Below are 19,334 nucleotides of genomic sequence, written 5' to 3'. Positions count from 1 at the left end.
CGTCATTCTGATTATTATTAGTTTTGTTTTGTTACAATCATTTGTGAGCGTAATAATTAATTTGTATTATTTTTGTAATTCTCTTCGTAGAAATTTCATTTCCTGTCCTTGTTATAAAACTTATCAAATGTTCAGTTTATTCCCCTCCAGGAATCTTTTAGGTTTGAACTTAAATCACTGTTCTCCCTATTGCAGCCTACGTCGCAACATTGCACAATAGAGGTTATTTATTGTTGTTTTGTCTTACTGACATTTATTTGGAAAGCCAGCAGACAGTAGTGTGATTCATCAGTAATGCTTTTGTCACAGTTATGATCCATCATAGTAGACGAGCTGTGCAGAGAGGAGTGAGATGGGCTCAAACTCAGGTTCTACATATCCAGCTGGGAAATGAGCACCCCACTAACACTGAGGGATGTCTAAAATGTCAGTTCGTTCTTATAGGTGAAAAGCCATTAATCTGGAATCCAATTCCAGATTAATGGCTACTCCAGACAGAATAACTTCTTTGCTTGTAAAAAAGTCAGAGTAGTTGGTATGTTTGGGGATGTAGCAGACATTAAGACTCCTGCTCTCTTTCATACGCAGTCCCCCTTTGCCCTGAGGGGGGGATTTGTTTGGTTTGGTTTTGGCCAACTAATGCTGAAGACTTATGCTTCTTTTCAGCTCCACCCTGCTTTACAGTCATGCTACATATTCACAGAAAGATGTGGAAATATATTGTAAATAGCACATCCTTTACAAACACACCGCGTTTTTGTACATTGTATATTGAAAATTCATTTGATAGATGCGGGCCATTGATGTGGTACACTGTAGAAATGTTGTCATCAGTGGAAAGGAATCCTTTCTGAATATAAAGAAACCATTTCAGTGTAATAGACATGAGTTTAGCTGTGAGGCAAGGCTGTACTTTGGCCTTCGTTGTCAATGTTTATAGGTCTGTACAGAGGCGTAGCGGTTAATAAAACAGAACATCCGCTATGACCTTTAACTGTTGACTGTACTGTGCTGTAAATCAAATAGTGCATAGAGAGTTTAGGCGCCATTACGTCAAATCTCCTGATTCTGCATACAGAATGAGTTTTTGGCAGTACAAATCATTGCAAAAATGCCTGTCTACCAGCAGAGGGCAGCTCAAACCACAAACGATTTCTCTTCCAACAGGTAATGATGCAGGTATTTCAGAAGTTTCATGTGCTGTGCCTATTATTCACTAAACGGAGGGTTTGTGCCTAACTGAATGTTGTATTTCTACACTCCCAGTAGCACCCAGTAGTGAATTTAATGGCCTTACTTGTAAAATAAATAAATACAATTAGTTTAAATAGTATTATTGTGGCTTACTAATTATCAAGAAATTCAGTATTCGAATAAGTTGTGGTTCTTAGATGATACAGAGTAGGGAGAGGATGATTTTCTAACTTGCAAATCTTGAACATACAACAAGTAAATTCAAAACTTCTAGGTGTATTTCTCCGGCAGAATTATATCAGTCAGTTGCACCAGCATGGGCAGCTACAGCTTTGACGTGTTGTCTTCAAAATAAAAGCAGGAAAAAGCCCGAACGGAACAGGCATCGGTGTGACACAGTGTGCTTGCCTGTGTGAAAAAGTTCTTAAACCTTTAAGTTAAACACTATCAACATGAAAAAATAACAATATTCACTCATGTGCATAAAGGGTCATTGTAGTCCTTCACACAATTCGATGGAGATGATAGATTTCTTTAATTCTACTGGTACTTTTTTGTGTTGTCAAATTTATGTGTTGCTTGAACTTTTAGCTAGCCACTCACAAACGGGTGGTCTATGCATATAACGATACTATCGAAGATTGGTGTACATGATGCATCAATGCACCAAAAGTAAAATACAACGTCAAAAGGTAAGTTTTACGCATTTCCTTAAATTTGACATGGATTTGTTCTTGTATCGTATCGACTGATTTCGGGCTCAAACTTCCTCATGTGGCGCCTGAAACGTTTGATTGTGGAAAACACTTTGCGGAAGTTGATACAAATCCGGTTAACTTGACTGCCCAACAGCACTTTTGTCTTTATTCATGATACTCAAACTTATTGTTCAGCATATTTTGTGTGAAGAAAATTAGGAACTTCGCTGAAGTTGGCAAAGGAGCGTCCCAACGTGTGAAAAGCCGCATACATTATTCTAAAACGGAAGTATTTAAAGGCCGAACCCAGAGGAAAGCCTGATGCAAATGGGGCTTATAATAGCCCTCCTGCTGGCTCCACCCACTGAGTTGTCCTGGGAAACAGTAACAACTGTAAGAAAAGTGAATTCCTCCTATTTCCAAACGGGATTGAACGGGAAAACCACAGCGACAATCACATATTTTAACCCGTGAACGTTTCAAAACAACATTTCGGCTCAGCTTGCAACAGTGAAAGTCCACTTATTAGGAGGATTATGCGTCCAAAAGCTTCTGCTTCACACTGAGCTCCATCTGCTAAAGGTAAGAGAAGTCATTTACATGCAGTCTGTTACAACTTTAAAGGCTCAACACCGATACACGCAGAGTATGTCGGCTTATTTCTGTGCGCCTGTTAAATATGATATCAAACAGGTGGTTTACGGTCGCCGTAAAGTGGTTCTTAACTTGTTGCCTGGTAGCCATGACATCCTCATTCACAGCCTACACTGCCTGTTTGAGAGCTGATCTGGACAAGTAACACAGCCAGGCCGTGGAAATGTTCCAAGGATACATCGCAGAAACAGTTTAACGTCTTCAATGTTCACACTGTAGGAAATGTAACTGATCACTACGTCACTGAAAACGCACCACAGACGCAGTAGTTCCATATAGGGATATTAAAGTGATTCAGTAAATACCAATGAGTATGATTAAGTCACTATAAAGTCACTGCTGAGCACCACTCCAAATAGGGTTATGACATGAATGGAAAACAAAGTAATCATGAAAAGAATGTAACAGTAATACATTTGTTTACTTAGTCATTCGTTCATTTGTATATAGTCATTGAAAGTTACATTTTTAGAAGTTTATATTGGAATATTTGTTCTTGGCATCACTATTGGTGCCAGTTTTGTATAAGTGATCTAAACATGAGGACATGTAGGTGTTGGGTTTCAATGCTGATATCACTTCCGTCACTATCTCTGCCCTCTGTTTCTAACCCATATGTTTCCTCTACCTCCTTTCTGATGTCATTAGAATGACCTCATCACCCTTTTCACCTCCATAACAATTTGGAAGTGACCTCACTCCATTTCCTAACAGTGGCACTCTGAAAATGTGTCACAGTAATCATTCAAATTATAAATAAGCATTTTAGTTTGTGTGTTCTAGCACTTTGGGTGAAAGAAAAGTGCTTAAGAAATGAGAATTTGTATTATTATTATTTTGATGGCTACCATTGTAGTCGTCATAATGTTGGAAGCCTTTCAAGGAAAAAAGAAGGAAGGAAGACATTTAATCATAGCAAAGTTGAACTATAACTATAGAAATGTAATCAAACATTTGCATACATATTAGAATCCTGCTCTTTGATCTGTCATTTGTTTGCTTTCCACGCCAGTGAGTACATGAGCACAGAGGGAGGCACGCATAAGCCTTAATAAACTGGAAATGGTGGTTACAGAAACAGCAGCAACAACATTAAAGGTGAAGGCGGAGCTCAGCGGATGTGAGAATTTACAACCAATTTCTTTTCTCAGACAATTCAACAGTTTTATTGTAACATCTAAAGTTATGTTATAACTGGGTCTACGTGTTGATATAGGTAACATTTGGATACCTCAGTGTGGCCCTTGCAGCTTAGACTAGACTTATGGGTTTTCACTCAGTATGTTTGCATGCACGCTATACTCCACTTATTGTTCGTAATGCAGTTAGGGTTAGGGTTGACATTGATGAAATCGTGGAATTGTGTTGTTTATCGAACATAGGGAACTTGTTGCTGAATCATCCTATGAGAGAAAGTAGGAGTTTATGCATCGTCAGAATGCTCGCGGCAATTGTAAGCCGATGGAGCGTTTACATGCTTGAGTTACAGGACTGTTACTTGAACTACACCACTGTTGATTCATGCCGATTTTTATCTTGCTTATTACCTTAATCGTAATAGATTCAAATGTACTGTTCTTGTAAACATACTGGCTTTCTTGGGTACATTTAACATTCCGATCATTCCGCTGCAGCTCCAGAGTTCCAAAAAACGAGTTTAACAGTAACTGCCGCTGAAGCTGTGTTTGAGGTCTTCGATCACAACCGATTTAAGCCACCACTTAACACACAGTATACAATCAATACAATTGTCCTCCCAAATGCAGTTTATGTACTAAAGGACCACACAATGCTTCCACTAAATAAAAGCCTATTAATCTTCTCCCTGTGTTGCTCCCAGCTAAGTTTAGGCCCACTTGTGAGACCGTCAAAAATATGTATTTAGCTCTAGTACAAGGGACAAATGAAAGAGAACTTGGCCTCACATTTAGAGCACTGTAAATTACCATGAGGATTCTTTTGGCTCCAAGCTTAACCCATCCAATTTATCATCTTCACAAACCCCCTAATTTAATGACGGTGGAGGATATGTGCGGTGTCAGCCTTGTAATTACCCTGTATTTACTATAGAATGGAAGCATTAGGGAGGAATCTTACAGGTACTGGTTCATGTTGTAGCATTGTCTCATGGATGATTTTCTATGCCTGGGAGGGCCGCTGCTAGATTCCCCAGCGATATTCACAACACAGCCTTGACTTAGCTTTTGTTACGACTGGAGTTGTTGGAATCCCTTCAGAAACCGCAGCCATACTCGCTGTTCCAAAACAGCACACATCAGTACAGGTTATCCAAACGTTGTGTGCCCGGAGCGGCGTTGCTTTTCTACAGGGGCTCATCGACTTTGCTTGTTCATTATTACTGTCTGTAATCCTACTGTGTGGTGCTCCAAATAGAAAAGCAACATCCAACATCTTTCTGCTTAAATGTGCTAAATTTAGTAGAACTGTTTTGCTCACCTGGAATGGGGTGGATAAAGAAACAATCCAGTACACTCAGTAGCCACTTTATTAGATTAGACACACCTGTACAATCCAATATAACAGCGACGGGGCAGAAGATTGGAAATACCTTCAATCCAGTGTAGTCATTTGTAACAGAACCATTAACTATGTCCAGGACGGTTACATGAGAATTGAATCAGCATCTGTCTGACACAAAGTCCACAAAAATGAGCCTCACGAAAGAAGAATGGGCAACAAGGGCATTATATTGGACTGTACAGGTGGTTCCTGAATGTATATCCCCTGGGTCCTGAATATTTGAACTGGCACACGCAGGGCTGATGGTGAAACCAAAAAAAGACCGACCATTTCAATACTTTAACAAAGAGTCTGATATAACAAAGCCTCTGACAAAATTTCGGAATGATGCAAGTGTCTGAAATAGAAATGAACTTTTCTCTAGTTATCCTCCAAGAAGTCCACACAAATCAATCTGGTTTTGGCAAATATTTTTGTATTTGAGTGGATTGTCAGAATGGATGAGGAACATGAAAGCTGAGGTGTTTACTATTGGCTCCCAGGAGATTTCGACTAGTGAGGCAATATGGGATTTTCAGCATGTATCACAGGATAGGACGTCAAAATGTCATCCGGCCTCATCAGCTCTACACACGCTGTATACAAAGGGCACGTAATGTCCTGAACCAAAGTGTATTTGCTTTATCAAAGTACGCTTGCCAGTGAGTTTGTGTTGTGCTTCAGGTACTAAACTCAAAAAAACTAAAGTATGTTACTGTTCTGTGTACCAGGGACGTGTCCGTAAGGGCCAGTGTGCGAAAATGAGCAGATACTGTCTGTCTTTAGAGTTATTAGCCTCCTCCAGACTGTTTTATTGACCTACAGCACGTCCAGGATGATCATTAGGAAGAGCTGGTTGCTGTCGGCGTTGTATTTAATATCTGATATGTGCTTGACAGGCTATTTGAGTACAAAGACTCTGATACAGAATGTGTTGGAATGGGCTCCGCCACAACCATACATTTGAAAATGTTGTTCCACATCAGTATTTATTAGCTGATCTGATGCTTTCTAATCCAACATTTTTGAAGTTGTGGAATGGGAGAAGGCGAGCTACCTTCACCACCTGTCAGCAGTCAGAATCGATGTTCACACAATATTTTTATCTGGCTTTTACTACCCTGTGCAAATTAAATTTCCTTCAGAATGTGCAAGTTTATTCTGATAAATGCGGTTACAGGAATTTTCAACGAAAAATGTAATTATGTCTTTTCATTCACAGTCTGGTATCATACACACCACTGTGACTGAAATTTCTCCCTGACCACAGCAAGAAAAGCTGCATAACCTCCACTTTTTTGCTTGTTTTTGATTAAAATTTAGTTTGGAATTTTAGGTCAGTACAGTTCACCAGACCCTGACTAGAAAAAGGTGTTGAACAAATATTATTCTGGCATTGCAGTCTGACTCATTTGTTTAAAGTCCTCACTATAAGTACACTCATGGGACAGTGTAGTGTTTACACCTGCACTTGATCCACACTGGAAGGTTGAAGCAGGAGACCAGAAAGCAGAGGAGAGAGTAGGTGGAGCCCGACACCTGACCTGTGGCCTCCAGGCTCCTCCTCTCCCCCTATGACATCAGGTCTCTGATCTGCCTACTGTATGTTTGCACAAAGCCATATTTAGCTCTCTTTAATCAGTATGGTGAGAGCTCTCATGCCTGCAACAGAGGATACCTGCACAATATAAACACACCTGCCGACTGATGGACTTAAAATGAATTTCATATCATCTAGGAGACCGTGGGTAAGCTTTCCCTTGATGTCCTAATATATGGCAAACTTGCTGTGTTGTTTGAGGTGGCGGTAACACTAAATGCATTATTGTGTAGGAATATGAACTGGTTAGAATTCCATCGGTTTGGAAGGTCTTGTTCCTTGTTTTTCTCTTCAGTGTTCCCCAGGGCAAAGTCTGACTGTGATGTACTCAGTGTGCCTGGCAACAGCTACTGCAGTGTTCATGCTTTATGCGTTTAACAACACGTGTGATTAAAGGACCTACTGTAAAATGAAGGTCTAATTGGGTTTTTTCCTGTTGGAAATGTCTTGTTTTATCTCTATACACACACACGCGTGTCACTACAGGTTGTTGCAGCCAATTACTGAGAGTGCATTAAACTGAAATACAATTATATTTATTCATATATTTTAATGACAGAAAGTAGCAGAAACCAAGTCTAGGTTTAGTGGCTTACTCTCTCTGTGGTTTCATGTGTAAAAACTAAATGATTAATGTCGTTTTATTGTTTTAGGGCATAGTGAAAATGGAAACAACCAGCCTGCGGTCCTAACAAAATTAAAAAGTTCCTCCAAATCCGCCTTAAGGAAGAAAAAGTCTGTTGCCATGCGTCGTGCTTGAATGCTACTCAGGGAGGGTCTTGACAAGAGATTCAGTGGGATTCGAAATAGCACCACAGCTACCTATGTTCCTCTAAAGTTGGTCTATGTTACAGTTTCCTGTCTACTTATCATTCTAGAATCTAGTCACATGGGTCTTGTTGTGCAGTTAAACTTGTGGTTGGTCGTGAGGGGAAGTGCTAAATGTGAGATTCAGGGACTTTCTGAGGAATCAAGAACAAGCCTTCAGATACACTTATCTATGTTGATTAACTTAACTTAACACTTAAATGCATCATCACAGTTTAAAGCAGTATTTACAATTCAACCAAAGTCTTAAGTCGATTCTTTTTCAAACTGCGAATTAGCATCAGTTAGTGCAAGATGTGGCTTGCATTTTGTGAAATATTAGTTTGCCGTCCATACATTATTTTGTGATGAGTATTTGGGGTTTGTCTGTTGCATGCATGAGGAATCAATGAGGGGGAAGTAAACAGCTGATAACAGGCCATTCAGAATCCAGAAAACACAGTGGTGAGACACTCCTTCCCTCAACTCTCTGCAGCCATTTTAACACACAGACACCTCATTTTACCCTTTTGAGATGATCTGTCTATTACAGCTCTGCAGCCTGCATACAGGGCTTTGGGAAGCAAATACTTCAACTGCACATGTTGCATTATTGCATGTTGACAGTTTCCAATTACAATGGGTTTCCTCAAATAAAGCCAGTGCGCTGTGCAGCCCTTAGGGTAGTTTAGCAGCGTGCATCACTCCCTCAGCGCCAGTGCTTATGTGTTAAAGCAACATGAGTGGTAGTGATTACTGCTGCGGGGGAATATTAATCTGATCAGGCCTGCTGCGAGGCTCAGGTTCATGTTGGTAAGGATTCTCTAGGCTAAACCTCTTACCTTTCCAACAGCCACTTTCTCCATGTCTTTGTTTCTGTCTTTTATTGGCTCTTCAGCTCCTATTTTTCTCTTATCTGTTATTTCACACACAGTGGTTGAATGAGTTTCCTACACAAGGTTGACAGTGGAGTGTTGTACTGATCGTTTTCAGATCTTACACCTTGTGTTTTGCTTCTGTGTTGGGAATAAAGAAGACAATGCTGAAATCCAGACCACTCGCATAGCTTTCACCCCCAAGAGCCTTGTCTGGAATAGAATCTCCCGGTGCAGCTGTACTCAAACTCAGATTTGTCCTTCTTGTTTTGCAATGATGTGTTACACACTTAAATGCATGTAGACCATGAAGTACATCCCTCTAGACTCTAGACTCTATTGCATAGAGGTTTCTATGCAATATTCAATTATGTAACTTATCAGCCCCAGACTATATTGTGTCTATATGATGGAGGCAGAACTCCATGGTTTTCCTTGTGTCGTAACAGAGGGAGGGGACGTCAGACCTGAGGAGGAACACTGATCAAGGCCCAGACCTTGATTACAGGCCAGCCCCCAGTGTGCCTCACAATAAGATAATGCTATCTGGGCCCACAGGTATTTGGTTTCAGTAGAGAGGGTAATAACTGTCACCAAACACTGAGGAGACCTTTCATCCCCCGGCCTCGCTTTGTCAGCCAGCGTTTGTGTGCAGTGTCTGCACAGAGACAGCTTTTGTGTAGCTGGGTGAGGTCGCATCACCACGATGGCCTCATATCTGTCCTAAGACACAATAGCCAGGTTTGATTAAATCAAACAGCCGTGACTATCTAAATGGTAGTCAACGTAGTGTGTCGAAGTTACTGTGGTGGCGTTGTTCGGGGGGGTGACGTAACTTTGACTAATTTAGCTCTTCCCTGCAAGAGCTGCGCTGATAGTGAACCGTAAAAAGAATCGCACGAGGGCACAGAACACAGATGACGTACTTTGCCCCCCTTTTAGGTTTTGTGCTATAGGTGTGTGTACTTGGGCTTTCTGTTGTAGTCGTAGGTCAGTAACTTATGGGTGACCATAGGAGAACGCACAGGAGGTTAAACAAACCTCTAAGTTAAACATCAAACCTCACAAGTACCACAGTGTGCTACACATGGTTTGATTGTGAATGTTGTGGATTCATTTCTTCCATAATTTGAGGTAGTTGGTTGGATTCATTTTCGTCAAGGTGTTTTGACTGATCAAGGATTGCTGTAGTTTGGATAAAGAACTTGTATGTCAATGATTTAATTCTGACATTACCATTTGAAGTTCAGTAGGATTTTCCCTTTTCTCTTTTCAGGTATTTCTGTTTCTTCATTATTTAAGATTTAACACCTCGCCAATGAGCCTTTACTTGGTATGTTGCAGTGCATTTTAGGTATGGAAGTTGCTTATGCCTTTTTGGTTATGCTGAACCTAGTTGTAATTGAATACATTTCCACTCTGGTACTTGTACTTTTACCTTTGTTAAGTATTTCAGTACTTCTCCCACTACAGCGTTTGTATAAGGGCTGAAGAAACCCGCCAAAGAGAGCGAGCACGAGTGACAGAACAAGTTATTTAGGGCAGGTTGTCCTCGTCTAGTTTATGGTTGTTGGGGGCTCCTGCAAAGGTGAGGCCAAAACAAGTCCTGCCTCTCCATGAGATTTAAGTCCCGTCTCTGTTGTCATTATGGAGCTCTAGTGTTGGATGACACCTCAGGTCTATATTCGGCTTCTGTGCCTCTTTACAGGTGTCACGGTGTCCTTGAAAGCAGCTCTATAGGTACAGCCAAGTACTAAAGGTTTCATTGAAGAAGCTGCCTCAGGTAACTGTTGTCCCCATAACACAAATTTACATTGACATTCTTCAGGTTAATTAATGTCCAATGGGAGGTTTGGACTAGAAGAGTTTCAGTTTGAAGCTTTGAAACACTACAACACTGATGCAAAGTTGTTGCATATAACCTACTTAATTTTTCAAGCCTTGAAAAATACATACAGCATACATAATGAGCTTAGGTACTCCAGATCCATGCAGGCTTATCAAACACTGCAAGGTTCTATGGTCTTGTTTTCCGCATTGTTGATCCCAGGACAGTTTCATTCTCCTTTTCAACTACACTTGAGTTGACATTCTGACCAGTACATTTTTTCTTTTGGTCTGTAAAGGACATAGAGTGAATAACTTCAGGCAGGCCTTCTGGTCAGGTATTGGGAAGATGTTAGTAATTAAAAGGAGGAGAAATGTATAACTTCCATGTTCCATGCTGATATGATTTAGGAACTAGTTCTCCACCAACCTACGGTCTGATAATATTCATTTAAATAACGGTCGGTAGAGCATGGTTGTGTTGCGGTTATTTCAAGCAATTTGGGGTTGTGCACAAAATCATAGTTGTCTTGAATAAAACTTAGGAAATGCTCCAATGTTCTACGAGTTTAAGATGAGGAGAGGATTACTGACAGACCAGATCCTGTTGATCGACCGCCTCCATTACCTCTGATGCACTCACTGTTCCTACAACCACTTGATGCACTTAGTGCAATTTACATCAGAACTAATGCCAAAACTTGCAAAAAAGGAGAGAAAAACTAAACAGAAAAAATGTGTTTATGTTTATTTCTACTTCTTTAATCTTTAATGTAGATTTTCCCATTTTGACAGATGTTTTTCTAGCACTGACTGTCAGTGTGTGTGTGCAGTGTGTGTGTGTGGCTTGTGAATCACAGCTTCTCATCTCTCCACTGGACAAAAACACCACAGAGTGAACCTTTCCATCCTGGTTCAGTACAAAGCAAACTCAAAGGGTGACGCTGCTAGTGTTTCAGCTAATGCTCTTATCCAGAGTGCCTAACAGCAAGCAAGCTGAAAGTGATTCAGTGTCTTCATCAGCAAACCATTACATGGCTTTTGATAGGATCAGGGCGGCTGTGGCACATAGTGAACCTATGACATTTCATTATGCACTCATTTACAGATTAATTAAGCATTTAGTCTGCAAAAAATCAGATTATCAGTGCACAAATGGATGCCTTTATATAAGAAGCAAATGTTCTGCTCTTTTCTTGCCAGTGTGTCAGCAATCTTAAACATGCAGTTACCATAGTTGTATCTGCATTAACATTTGTTAAAATATAAAATGTGAGGATTTATATATTTAGTCTGACAGCAGGCTGTATTGAGCATAGGTGTTCTTTTTCCCTAATAGCCCTGATCTAGTTTCTTTCTTAACTGTGTATGCGTTTATGTTGGATGTCACTTATTATATATTATTTCTGCCTCTTACCTTTGCATAATTAAAACAAATAGAAAAAAACAATTGATCATTTCTGACTTAAAAAGTACCCACATGAGCTCCCTGAGGCATTGTTTGTGTTCTTATTAATCCATTACAATAATATCATCATATTACACTATCTGCAATAGATCAGATTAGTATATAGAGTGTTTGGTAGTCATTTATCCAGCCTCCTTGTATCCAGGTTAGTCCCACTGGGAATAAAGATCTCTTTCCCCAAATGAGAGCCGGAGACAAAGTAACACAAAGAATCAGTTTCTTTTGTCTCCGATGACAAAAGCAACTGATTCACAGCGAAAGCGGCAAGAAATGTGTGTTTGATAATGTCTGGTATAGTATCAGCCTGTCTTGTGTGTAGTTGTGTTTGAGAAACCTTGGCTGATGTTCGCAAAGGGTGTCGTAGACAGTCCGATTAATGAGTTGTGAAGTTAATCCTGTTTATTCTTCCATTCAGTCTGTAGTCACATGGCTATTACAACCTGTTTTGATAGCCAGGGGACCTGAGGAAGCCATAACAGGTCCATTCACGACCATGACACTGTGTCACTATTCCTACCCCTGCATTGAGGAGCTTTTGTTTTGTGATTTATTGGTCCATTTGTAATGGCTGTGCACTTGAATGTGGCTGATGTCCTGCTTCTTTGCTGCTTTGCTGCCGCAGAGAAAGAATTTCTGTTTTAACAGCAGTTCAAAGGCAATTTCTGCAGTAATGGGGATTCTAAGGAGCTCAGTTGAAGGCTGGTTCCAGGACCTAGTGTTTTAGATGGAGTTAATGGGTTGTGTAATCTCTTAAAGCAGGTGTCGGGTGGCTGTAGGGGTGAGCTTAGTGGATGTTATTTCTCAAGGTTCTTCTGTTACAGAGCAGGAAAGTGAGTTTGGTTTGGATACAAGGTCTGAGTTGGATTAGATGGATGATAGGCCGGTTGATGTTTGAAGATAAGGGCACGTGTTGGAATGGTCTGACTGGAAAATATTGGTGGAAAGATAAGATGTCCAATATTTTCAGCTGTTTTGTTTTTATGTAATAAAGGATTGTCACTTACATGTAAATTGACCTACAAGCCTGGGGATTACCCTCAGTAACAGAAGGTCTTGTTGCAGTAAATTGCCTGGAACATGTTTACTACTACCAAAATCTTCCAGCCTTTTGTATACAAATGCAGAATGTTCTCTCTCCTGTTATCGTTGTTGTTGTTGCTTGCTTGCTCACACTGAATTGGTCTCAAACTGCAGTAAGAGATAACCTACATATGTGGTCACTTTACTGCCGAAGCCCAAGAGGCGTTATCTGAAGATATAAACCATCACACACCTTATACAAGCAGAAAGATAGCTGATAGCAAACTAGTCATTTGTTTTATAGCGTCTTTTGTTTAACATTATGTGATTTTCTTGTACTAAAAGCATTACACATATTCAGCATTTTCCCCAGATTTGTGCTCTTGGGAAAACAAAAAGGAAAACCTATTTTAGACCACAATGGGAACCTCACAGCTATAGTGAGTCCACTGACAATTGCACAGCCTACGACTTCCTTCTCAGGTGGGAGGAAGTGTATATTTTATGCTGTTTTAAGCTTACTTACCACCTAATCTTTCTGGGTCACACCCAAGAGGGAGTTTTGGAAGGATGTGGCAATACTACAAGGCTTCCCATCAATCACAATCAACCTATGGTGCAATCTTTACTTCCTGTGGCACTGCCTACAAAAACTGAATCAACTTCCTGTATGTGTGACATCTGTTCTTGGTTTGTCCTATTGGAGGAAAGATGGTGACAGAAGCCACATGGGCAGTAACAAGGGGACTAAGCAGTCAGCAATGTTGGAAATAACCTGGGTCAAAGGGCAAAACCGCCTTATATTTGACCTTTTTGTCTCTCAAAGAGCAAATGAAACACAAAACGCCCCCTGTGTAACTACTACAGCCATTAACCATTATGAATGAACTGATAATTTGAATAATAAATCAATTTGAATGAATGAGCAATAAACCACATCTGATTTGTCATTTATGATGTTGATCTCAGGTAGTAAAGCATTTCTTTGATCTGATTCTGATCTGATTTGGAGAAAGTGAATTTGCTCACCCCTTAGAGAAATGGAATGGTAAGTCCAGGGGCAAGCAGTGACGGATCAGCCACAGATTTAAAAAAAAAAAAAAAAAAAAAAGGCTCACTTATCTTGCCTTCACTACCAAAAAGTTGGGGCAACAACATTAAACCAACTTTAAGCGTTAAACAAGTGAGTTATGCTGTAATCCAAAACTGGAAATGAGACTGGCTAGAGATAAAACTTCTCTAATGATGTTGCATTTAGAACACGTCGACCATATGGCTGGTTGAGAGGTTAAGATGTACATTTTTGTATTTCACAAAGTGCCTCTCAGTGAGTTTAAAATGCTCCATAAATTTGCTTCCCCGCTGGTAACTAAGTACCTGAACTATTTTCCAAAATGTCAGTGTGTCTTTTATCATTTAAATGTGCGTGTGAGGAACTGTGTGAATGTGAGGCTGGGTAGAGCTGATAAAGAGTGAGGAGCTCAGCAAATCTTTCCTGGATAAATACAGATTCAAATGTTATCAACATGAGCAATACACCTGTTTCCGACTAACAAATATTTTCTTTTTTGTGAAATTGTGCGAGGTCACTCAGTGGTCAGTAAACTGCTGCGAAAGTGAAATGTCACAGGTTCAATACCTGCTTAACTTAGTGTGCATCAGGTAAACAACAAGGAACGTGCCATTGAGCAAAACATCCACATTAACCACACTGTGTTCCTTGACGTATGTTGGTATTAAACAGAACAAATAATATGTAACATCATCAAAAAGCCGTGAGCCAATTGGGGACGTTGTATGTGTGAAAGTGTTGCTCGTTCAAATCCCTACATGTTGTGAGGAAGCTGGTCTCTGGCCCACTGCACTTAAAGCAAGAGGATTAGACGCCAGAGTATTATTAGAGTCACTGATTATCCCCTTACCTGATCCGCCTAATTCTAACTCCAACCCCATTTATTTTGTAGAAAAGAGGCAAAACGTTTGGATTGGGCCAGAAAAAATAATTTGGCCCCGGCTGTTCTTCAGCATGCTGCAGAGTCCAGCATTGACTCTATTGGTCGTCTCTGCTGAACTCATTAGGTCCTGGCCTTTTGTCGCTGCCTCCCCCGCTGTGAGTTTCATGTGATTAATGCACTGCTGACCACTGAGGGCCAGCAGCAAGGACTTGTTTTAGTGCCAGAGAACAGCAAACAAAAGAAAATTGTCTCTCCAAATAGCTGAGGAGAATGCAGGCCCTCAAAGCTGACCGGTCTATTGACTTATTGATGAATGCAAGCCAGCCAATATCTCTTGAAGAAAGTGAAACAGCAACCTCCTCAAGTCCATAGCTGTAATACTGTTGTTTGGATGTAATAACAGGTCTCCTGCTTCTGACCTCTTGCTTAGATACTGGCTTTGAGGCTCCCAACCTAAACTGTGAGTGGGACTCAAATGTGAACAGTGGACATTCATATGAACCTGTGTGTTGAGGCAAAGTTTTGTCTTTTGGTCTTAGATTTGATAATTTAACTTCACGAAGAACCTATATCTTCAATTATTAGGGACTAGAAATCTATCAATATTTGTGTGTTTTCTATCGCTGCTGACATCTTTGAAAAACAAACCTAGATAAAAACCTGGCAGTTTTGCTTGGATTGTGTGTGAGTGTGTGTGTGTTTGTGTGTTTTTTCATAGTGATGCCCTGTTAACCTTCCACATAGTGTTGGGACAACCGCCAGGATCAAGGCATTGAATGAAAGCTTAGCTGTCACCTTGTCGCCATCAATGTTATGACCCTGCTAGACTCGGTGAACATCCATTTTGTGATAAAAGTGTTGTTGAGTTAAGTTTTCAGCCATGTGGAATCCAGAGTGAAATGTATGCTGAGTTTTACTGCAACTACAACACCTTAGAGGCGCAGACTGTTCACAGGGGAAAAGATGTCAGCGCACTGCCAAAATATAAATGTAGTATCTAAATTTGGTAGTTTTGGTTCCCATTATGAATTCACCTTGGGTATGTGAAACAAATTGTAAGAGATTAATCCCCACGGGACAAAACATGTCTTCCTTTATTTACTTCCTGTATTAAGTCTTTCAGTTTGACACACATTCAGTGTTGAGTTGTCACCTCATGTCAAAAAGCAGTGTGTGTGTGTGTGCATGCCATTTACCGTATATGCTCAGCCTTTGTCATGTGGTTCTCGCCTGACCTCTTCACTTTCGTCACACGTTCAGGTGGATTCTAAATTGTCTAAATTGTGCCATGGTGTCAATGTGTCTCATTTCTAAACCGATGTTTCCTTACTAAGACTGAGCATAAAGACGACATCAAATATCAAATCAAATGTCATGTACACATAGCTCAATGATTGATAATATTAGGGGAATTACTGCTGGTAATTTCCAAAGACATTTACATGCAAGGAAAGGAAGGAACTGGTAACGTGCATATGAGGGCCTTACTTGGTAATATTAAGTCCGGGAGCATAAACGGTTTGAGATATTATCTTGTGTCTTATATCACAGGATCATTTTGATTTGTTGTTAAGCTTATACTCTTTGCTTTGTTGTTCTCCTCACAGTGCCCAGGGACATGAAACTCAACCCACAGCAAGCTCCGTTGTATGTAAGTATCACTTTTCATACTAGATTAACAACATGAGGATGATGATGATGATGATTTCAGTAAGGGAGCATTTCATTTGGTCTACAAAAGTTTTCCATGATCACATTTTCAGTGTTTTCTCCCTCTGTTTGATTGAGATTTAACTGCTGAATGGATTTGTTGTTGGATACATGGGGAATTGTTCCAGTTTATTTATTAAATGGCTTTTCAAGAGAAGTGGTAGAAGTACCTTGTTAAATATGTTTTAGTGTGGTGCTCTTTCCCTTTAAACTGCTGTTCAGGTCAATTACATGTAAACTAGGTCACTGACATTGTTTGCTTGTAAGTTACTGCATTGCAGAGATATTTGTTGTTAACTTACCAGGTGTGTAGGTGTTTGAATTGACCCTTTAGTAACCTTCTGCTGAACACACTGAAACACCTAAAAATAATCTCCTCCTCATAAAGTTATATGTTTAGATGGATGCCTCAGAATGACATTTGTTGTGTGTTTTGGGAATCCGAAAGACACCTTTAGCTTTTATGTTGAGTTCATAACTTCTATTTTTGTGATGCTGAAGTTATAGCACAGGGTTCCATAAGGGTCCATCCAAAGCTCTCTGGACCTGGTACATGAAAGCCAAATATAGTCAGAATTCTGCCACAGTAAAAATTGAAAGTGTAGCCTATGAACTGTCAGTATTTGTTTGTCTTGGCGCGGCAAACGTGGAGCCAGTACTAAATGGTTTTGGGTGAACAGAGATGAGAAAAAACAGCAGTTAGCAACTCACTCAGTCCAGCACTCAGTGAAATTATGTAATTATTCCTAAAAGGACAAATCAATGAGTGAACATGTAATTATAGCAAAAATGTTGGTTGCAGGCTGTTCTTTAACCCATGAACTAAAATGTTTTTGTTATATATTTGATAGGCCGTGTTTGTGTGTGTGTGTGCGTTACCTTGTCTTTAGATATTTGTGAGAGATTGGTATCTGGTGGGTGGGTGGGCTGTCTCAGTCAGTTGCTAGCTGAATATCTCCAGAGGGTGGCACCCTGGTGGCATCTGAACCACCTTACCTGTCTGCTCTGAGTTTAGAGGCGTGACCTCTTTCATCTCAGCAGCTTTACAACCCACTCCCATGAACCAAATGCAGAGCTTCGTGTCATTATGCATAGTCCTCTTCATCGTCAGTATTTATGTCTAAGCAGTGATCCATCCCGTGACCTTAAAGTTTACCTTTGTTGACGATCACTGATTGATTCATCCTGTTGGTTGTGGACTTTGTGTCATGCAAAGAGTGCAGAAGGGTTTTTGTTTTGAGTGGATCCTAACTGAAAATTAGAAAAGCGCATTTTGTAATCTATGTCCTTTATACCGAATGTTTTTAATTCTGTGTTTGTGTGGGAAATATTTCTGTGTGTGTGTTTGTGTAAGGGGGGATGTTTTGTTTTGTGTGTGGTTGCTCTTGTTCCTTATCACTAGCACAAGAAGAGGGCACACAGGAAATCTGATAAGTCAGAGGTGGGGGGTGTGTGTGTGTTTGTGTGTTTGTGTGTGCGTGTGTGTGTGTGTGTCAGGCTAGCTCACACATTAACCAGACAAGACAGTCTTATCTGTGATTCACTCTTCAGTGGAAGCAGGCAGACAGACGGGCCTCATTAGACATGAGATTTTACACACTTATCACATCAGTTCACAGGGGGGGGGAACTCACCTGTGGGGCTTTGCTAACCAGCCTTTTATCACACTTTTAAAAATACACCTTTCAACCAAGCTGCTATCTGGAGACCCTTCGAATGAGGCTACCTGCAGAATAAGTTCGATTTTCTAGGTTGCTAGGCGGGACCAGTAGTAAGGAGGGCAAAGGTCACGACCTCCCTGTTTTTGCAATACTGACGTGACTATGGAACATCTCTTAAGAGGAAGTTGATGAATAATGAAATGAGAGCTAAGGAGGACGTTAGGGTTAGACAGACTTGCAAGAGCATTCAGAGAGGAGAAAGCAAATGGAGGGTGTGTTTTCAAGAAAGATTTATTTCAGTAAATGTCACTATGACTAAGTGCACGCCAGCCACACATTTCTGTGCAAAATGCAAGTATGATTATCAAACAACTATACATCAAAAGAAATATAAGAACCATTAAAGATGGATTTAGAGCAAATTGATGTTAAATATACAATATGTTCTCCTGTGATTAAGCCTTCCATTCAGTCAGTCATTGAAAGCACTATTATTCTGACATGGAGGGAACACAGTCGACATTCATTTATTCCATATTGTAGATCAGATGGAGTCGCCTACCCACTACCTTACATGGATAATAAAAGCAGGACTGCCATACATACATTCTGTAGGTACATGCACATCCCTCTGTAATGCATGTGGTTGTGTGTGTGATATGTAAGAGGGGGTGCAAGAAAAATTTCAATTGCATGTAATTTGCATGTGAATTACATGCAACATGATAAATAATCTTAATCTTAAACATGCATGTAAAGAGAGGGGGTTGAGCTCTTGGCCTCCAGCTGTTCTTTTGATGAAGCTGAGAAGGTGTGTGTTCCCTGTTGAAGCTGCTTGATTAGCAGGTCAATACCACAGCAGGTCACTTTGCTAAGTACTTGCCAGCAGAGATCAGCCATAAGATGGGGAGTCACTTCCATTTGTGCTGTATGCCACATGGCTTCTGAGCTGCTGTTTCAGTTCCCAGTGTGTGAGTGCGTGTGCGTGCGCGTGTGCGTGCGTGTGTGTGTGCGTGTGTGTGTGCGTGTGTGTGTGTGTGTGTGTGTCTGGAACCAAACAAGTGGTCAAACAGTTATTAAAAAATTCTAGTTTGATTTCAAATAATCCATTATCAAGTTCCATTGAGCTTTGTAACCATTGAGACAAAATTTGATGTCATGAGTTTGTACCCTTAGAAATTTGAATTCGATTTCTACTTAATTCATTCTTTGAAATCATTTGTTGCACATACTAGCGGCATGTTTTCTAAAGGTCAGTGTGTGCGGCATGTTATTTTGTTTTCTCCAGCAGAGAGCTCATGGCATAGACACAGAAATGAAAAACTACGCCTACGTTTGTCTCCAA

General features: G+C 40.3%; 1 protein-coding gene across 4 annotated transcripts in view; it reads left to right on the top strand.

Moving 5' to 3' along the window:
* The first annotated feature begins 2,253 nt into the window (after window positions 1-2,253).
* The window catches only part of akap13 (A-kinase anchoring protein 13), an 85,764-nt gene continuing 68,683 nt past the window's right edge, over window positions 2,254-19,334 (top strand). For 3 of the 4 annotated variants that reach the window (XM_076155495.1, XM_076155494.1, XM_076155492.1), the window contains exons 1-2: window positions 6,685-6,814; window positions 16,226-16,269. In XM_076155495.1, coding sequence (XP_076011610.1) covers window positions 16,237-16,269 — 33 coding nt within the window. In that variant the 5' untranslated portion in view covers window positions 6,685-6,814; window positions 16,226-16,236. Of the gene's footprint in view, window positions 2,475-6,684; window positions 6,815-16,225; window positions 16,270-19,334 lie in introns of those variants that run through there. The other variant, XM_076155493.1, reaches the window with a different exon arrangement.

Source organism: Genypterus blacodes, unplaced genomic scaffold (assembly GCF_046128005.1).
Source record: "Genypterus blacodes isolate CSIRO-AG114 ecotype Tasmania unplaced genomic scaffold, CSIRO-AGI_Gbla_v1 ptg000067l_1, whole genome shotgun sequence".
In the NCBI taxonomy this organism is placed as follows: Eukaryota; Metazoa; Chordata; class Actinopteri; order Ophidiiformes; family Ophidiidae; genus Genypterus; species Genypterus blacodes.
Note: the sequence above shows the minus strand (reverse complement) of the source record. Positions and strands in the feature narration are given on the sequence as shown.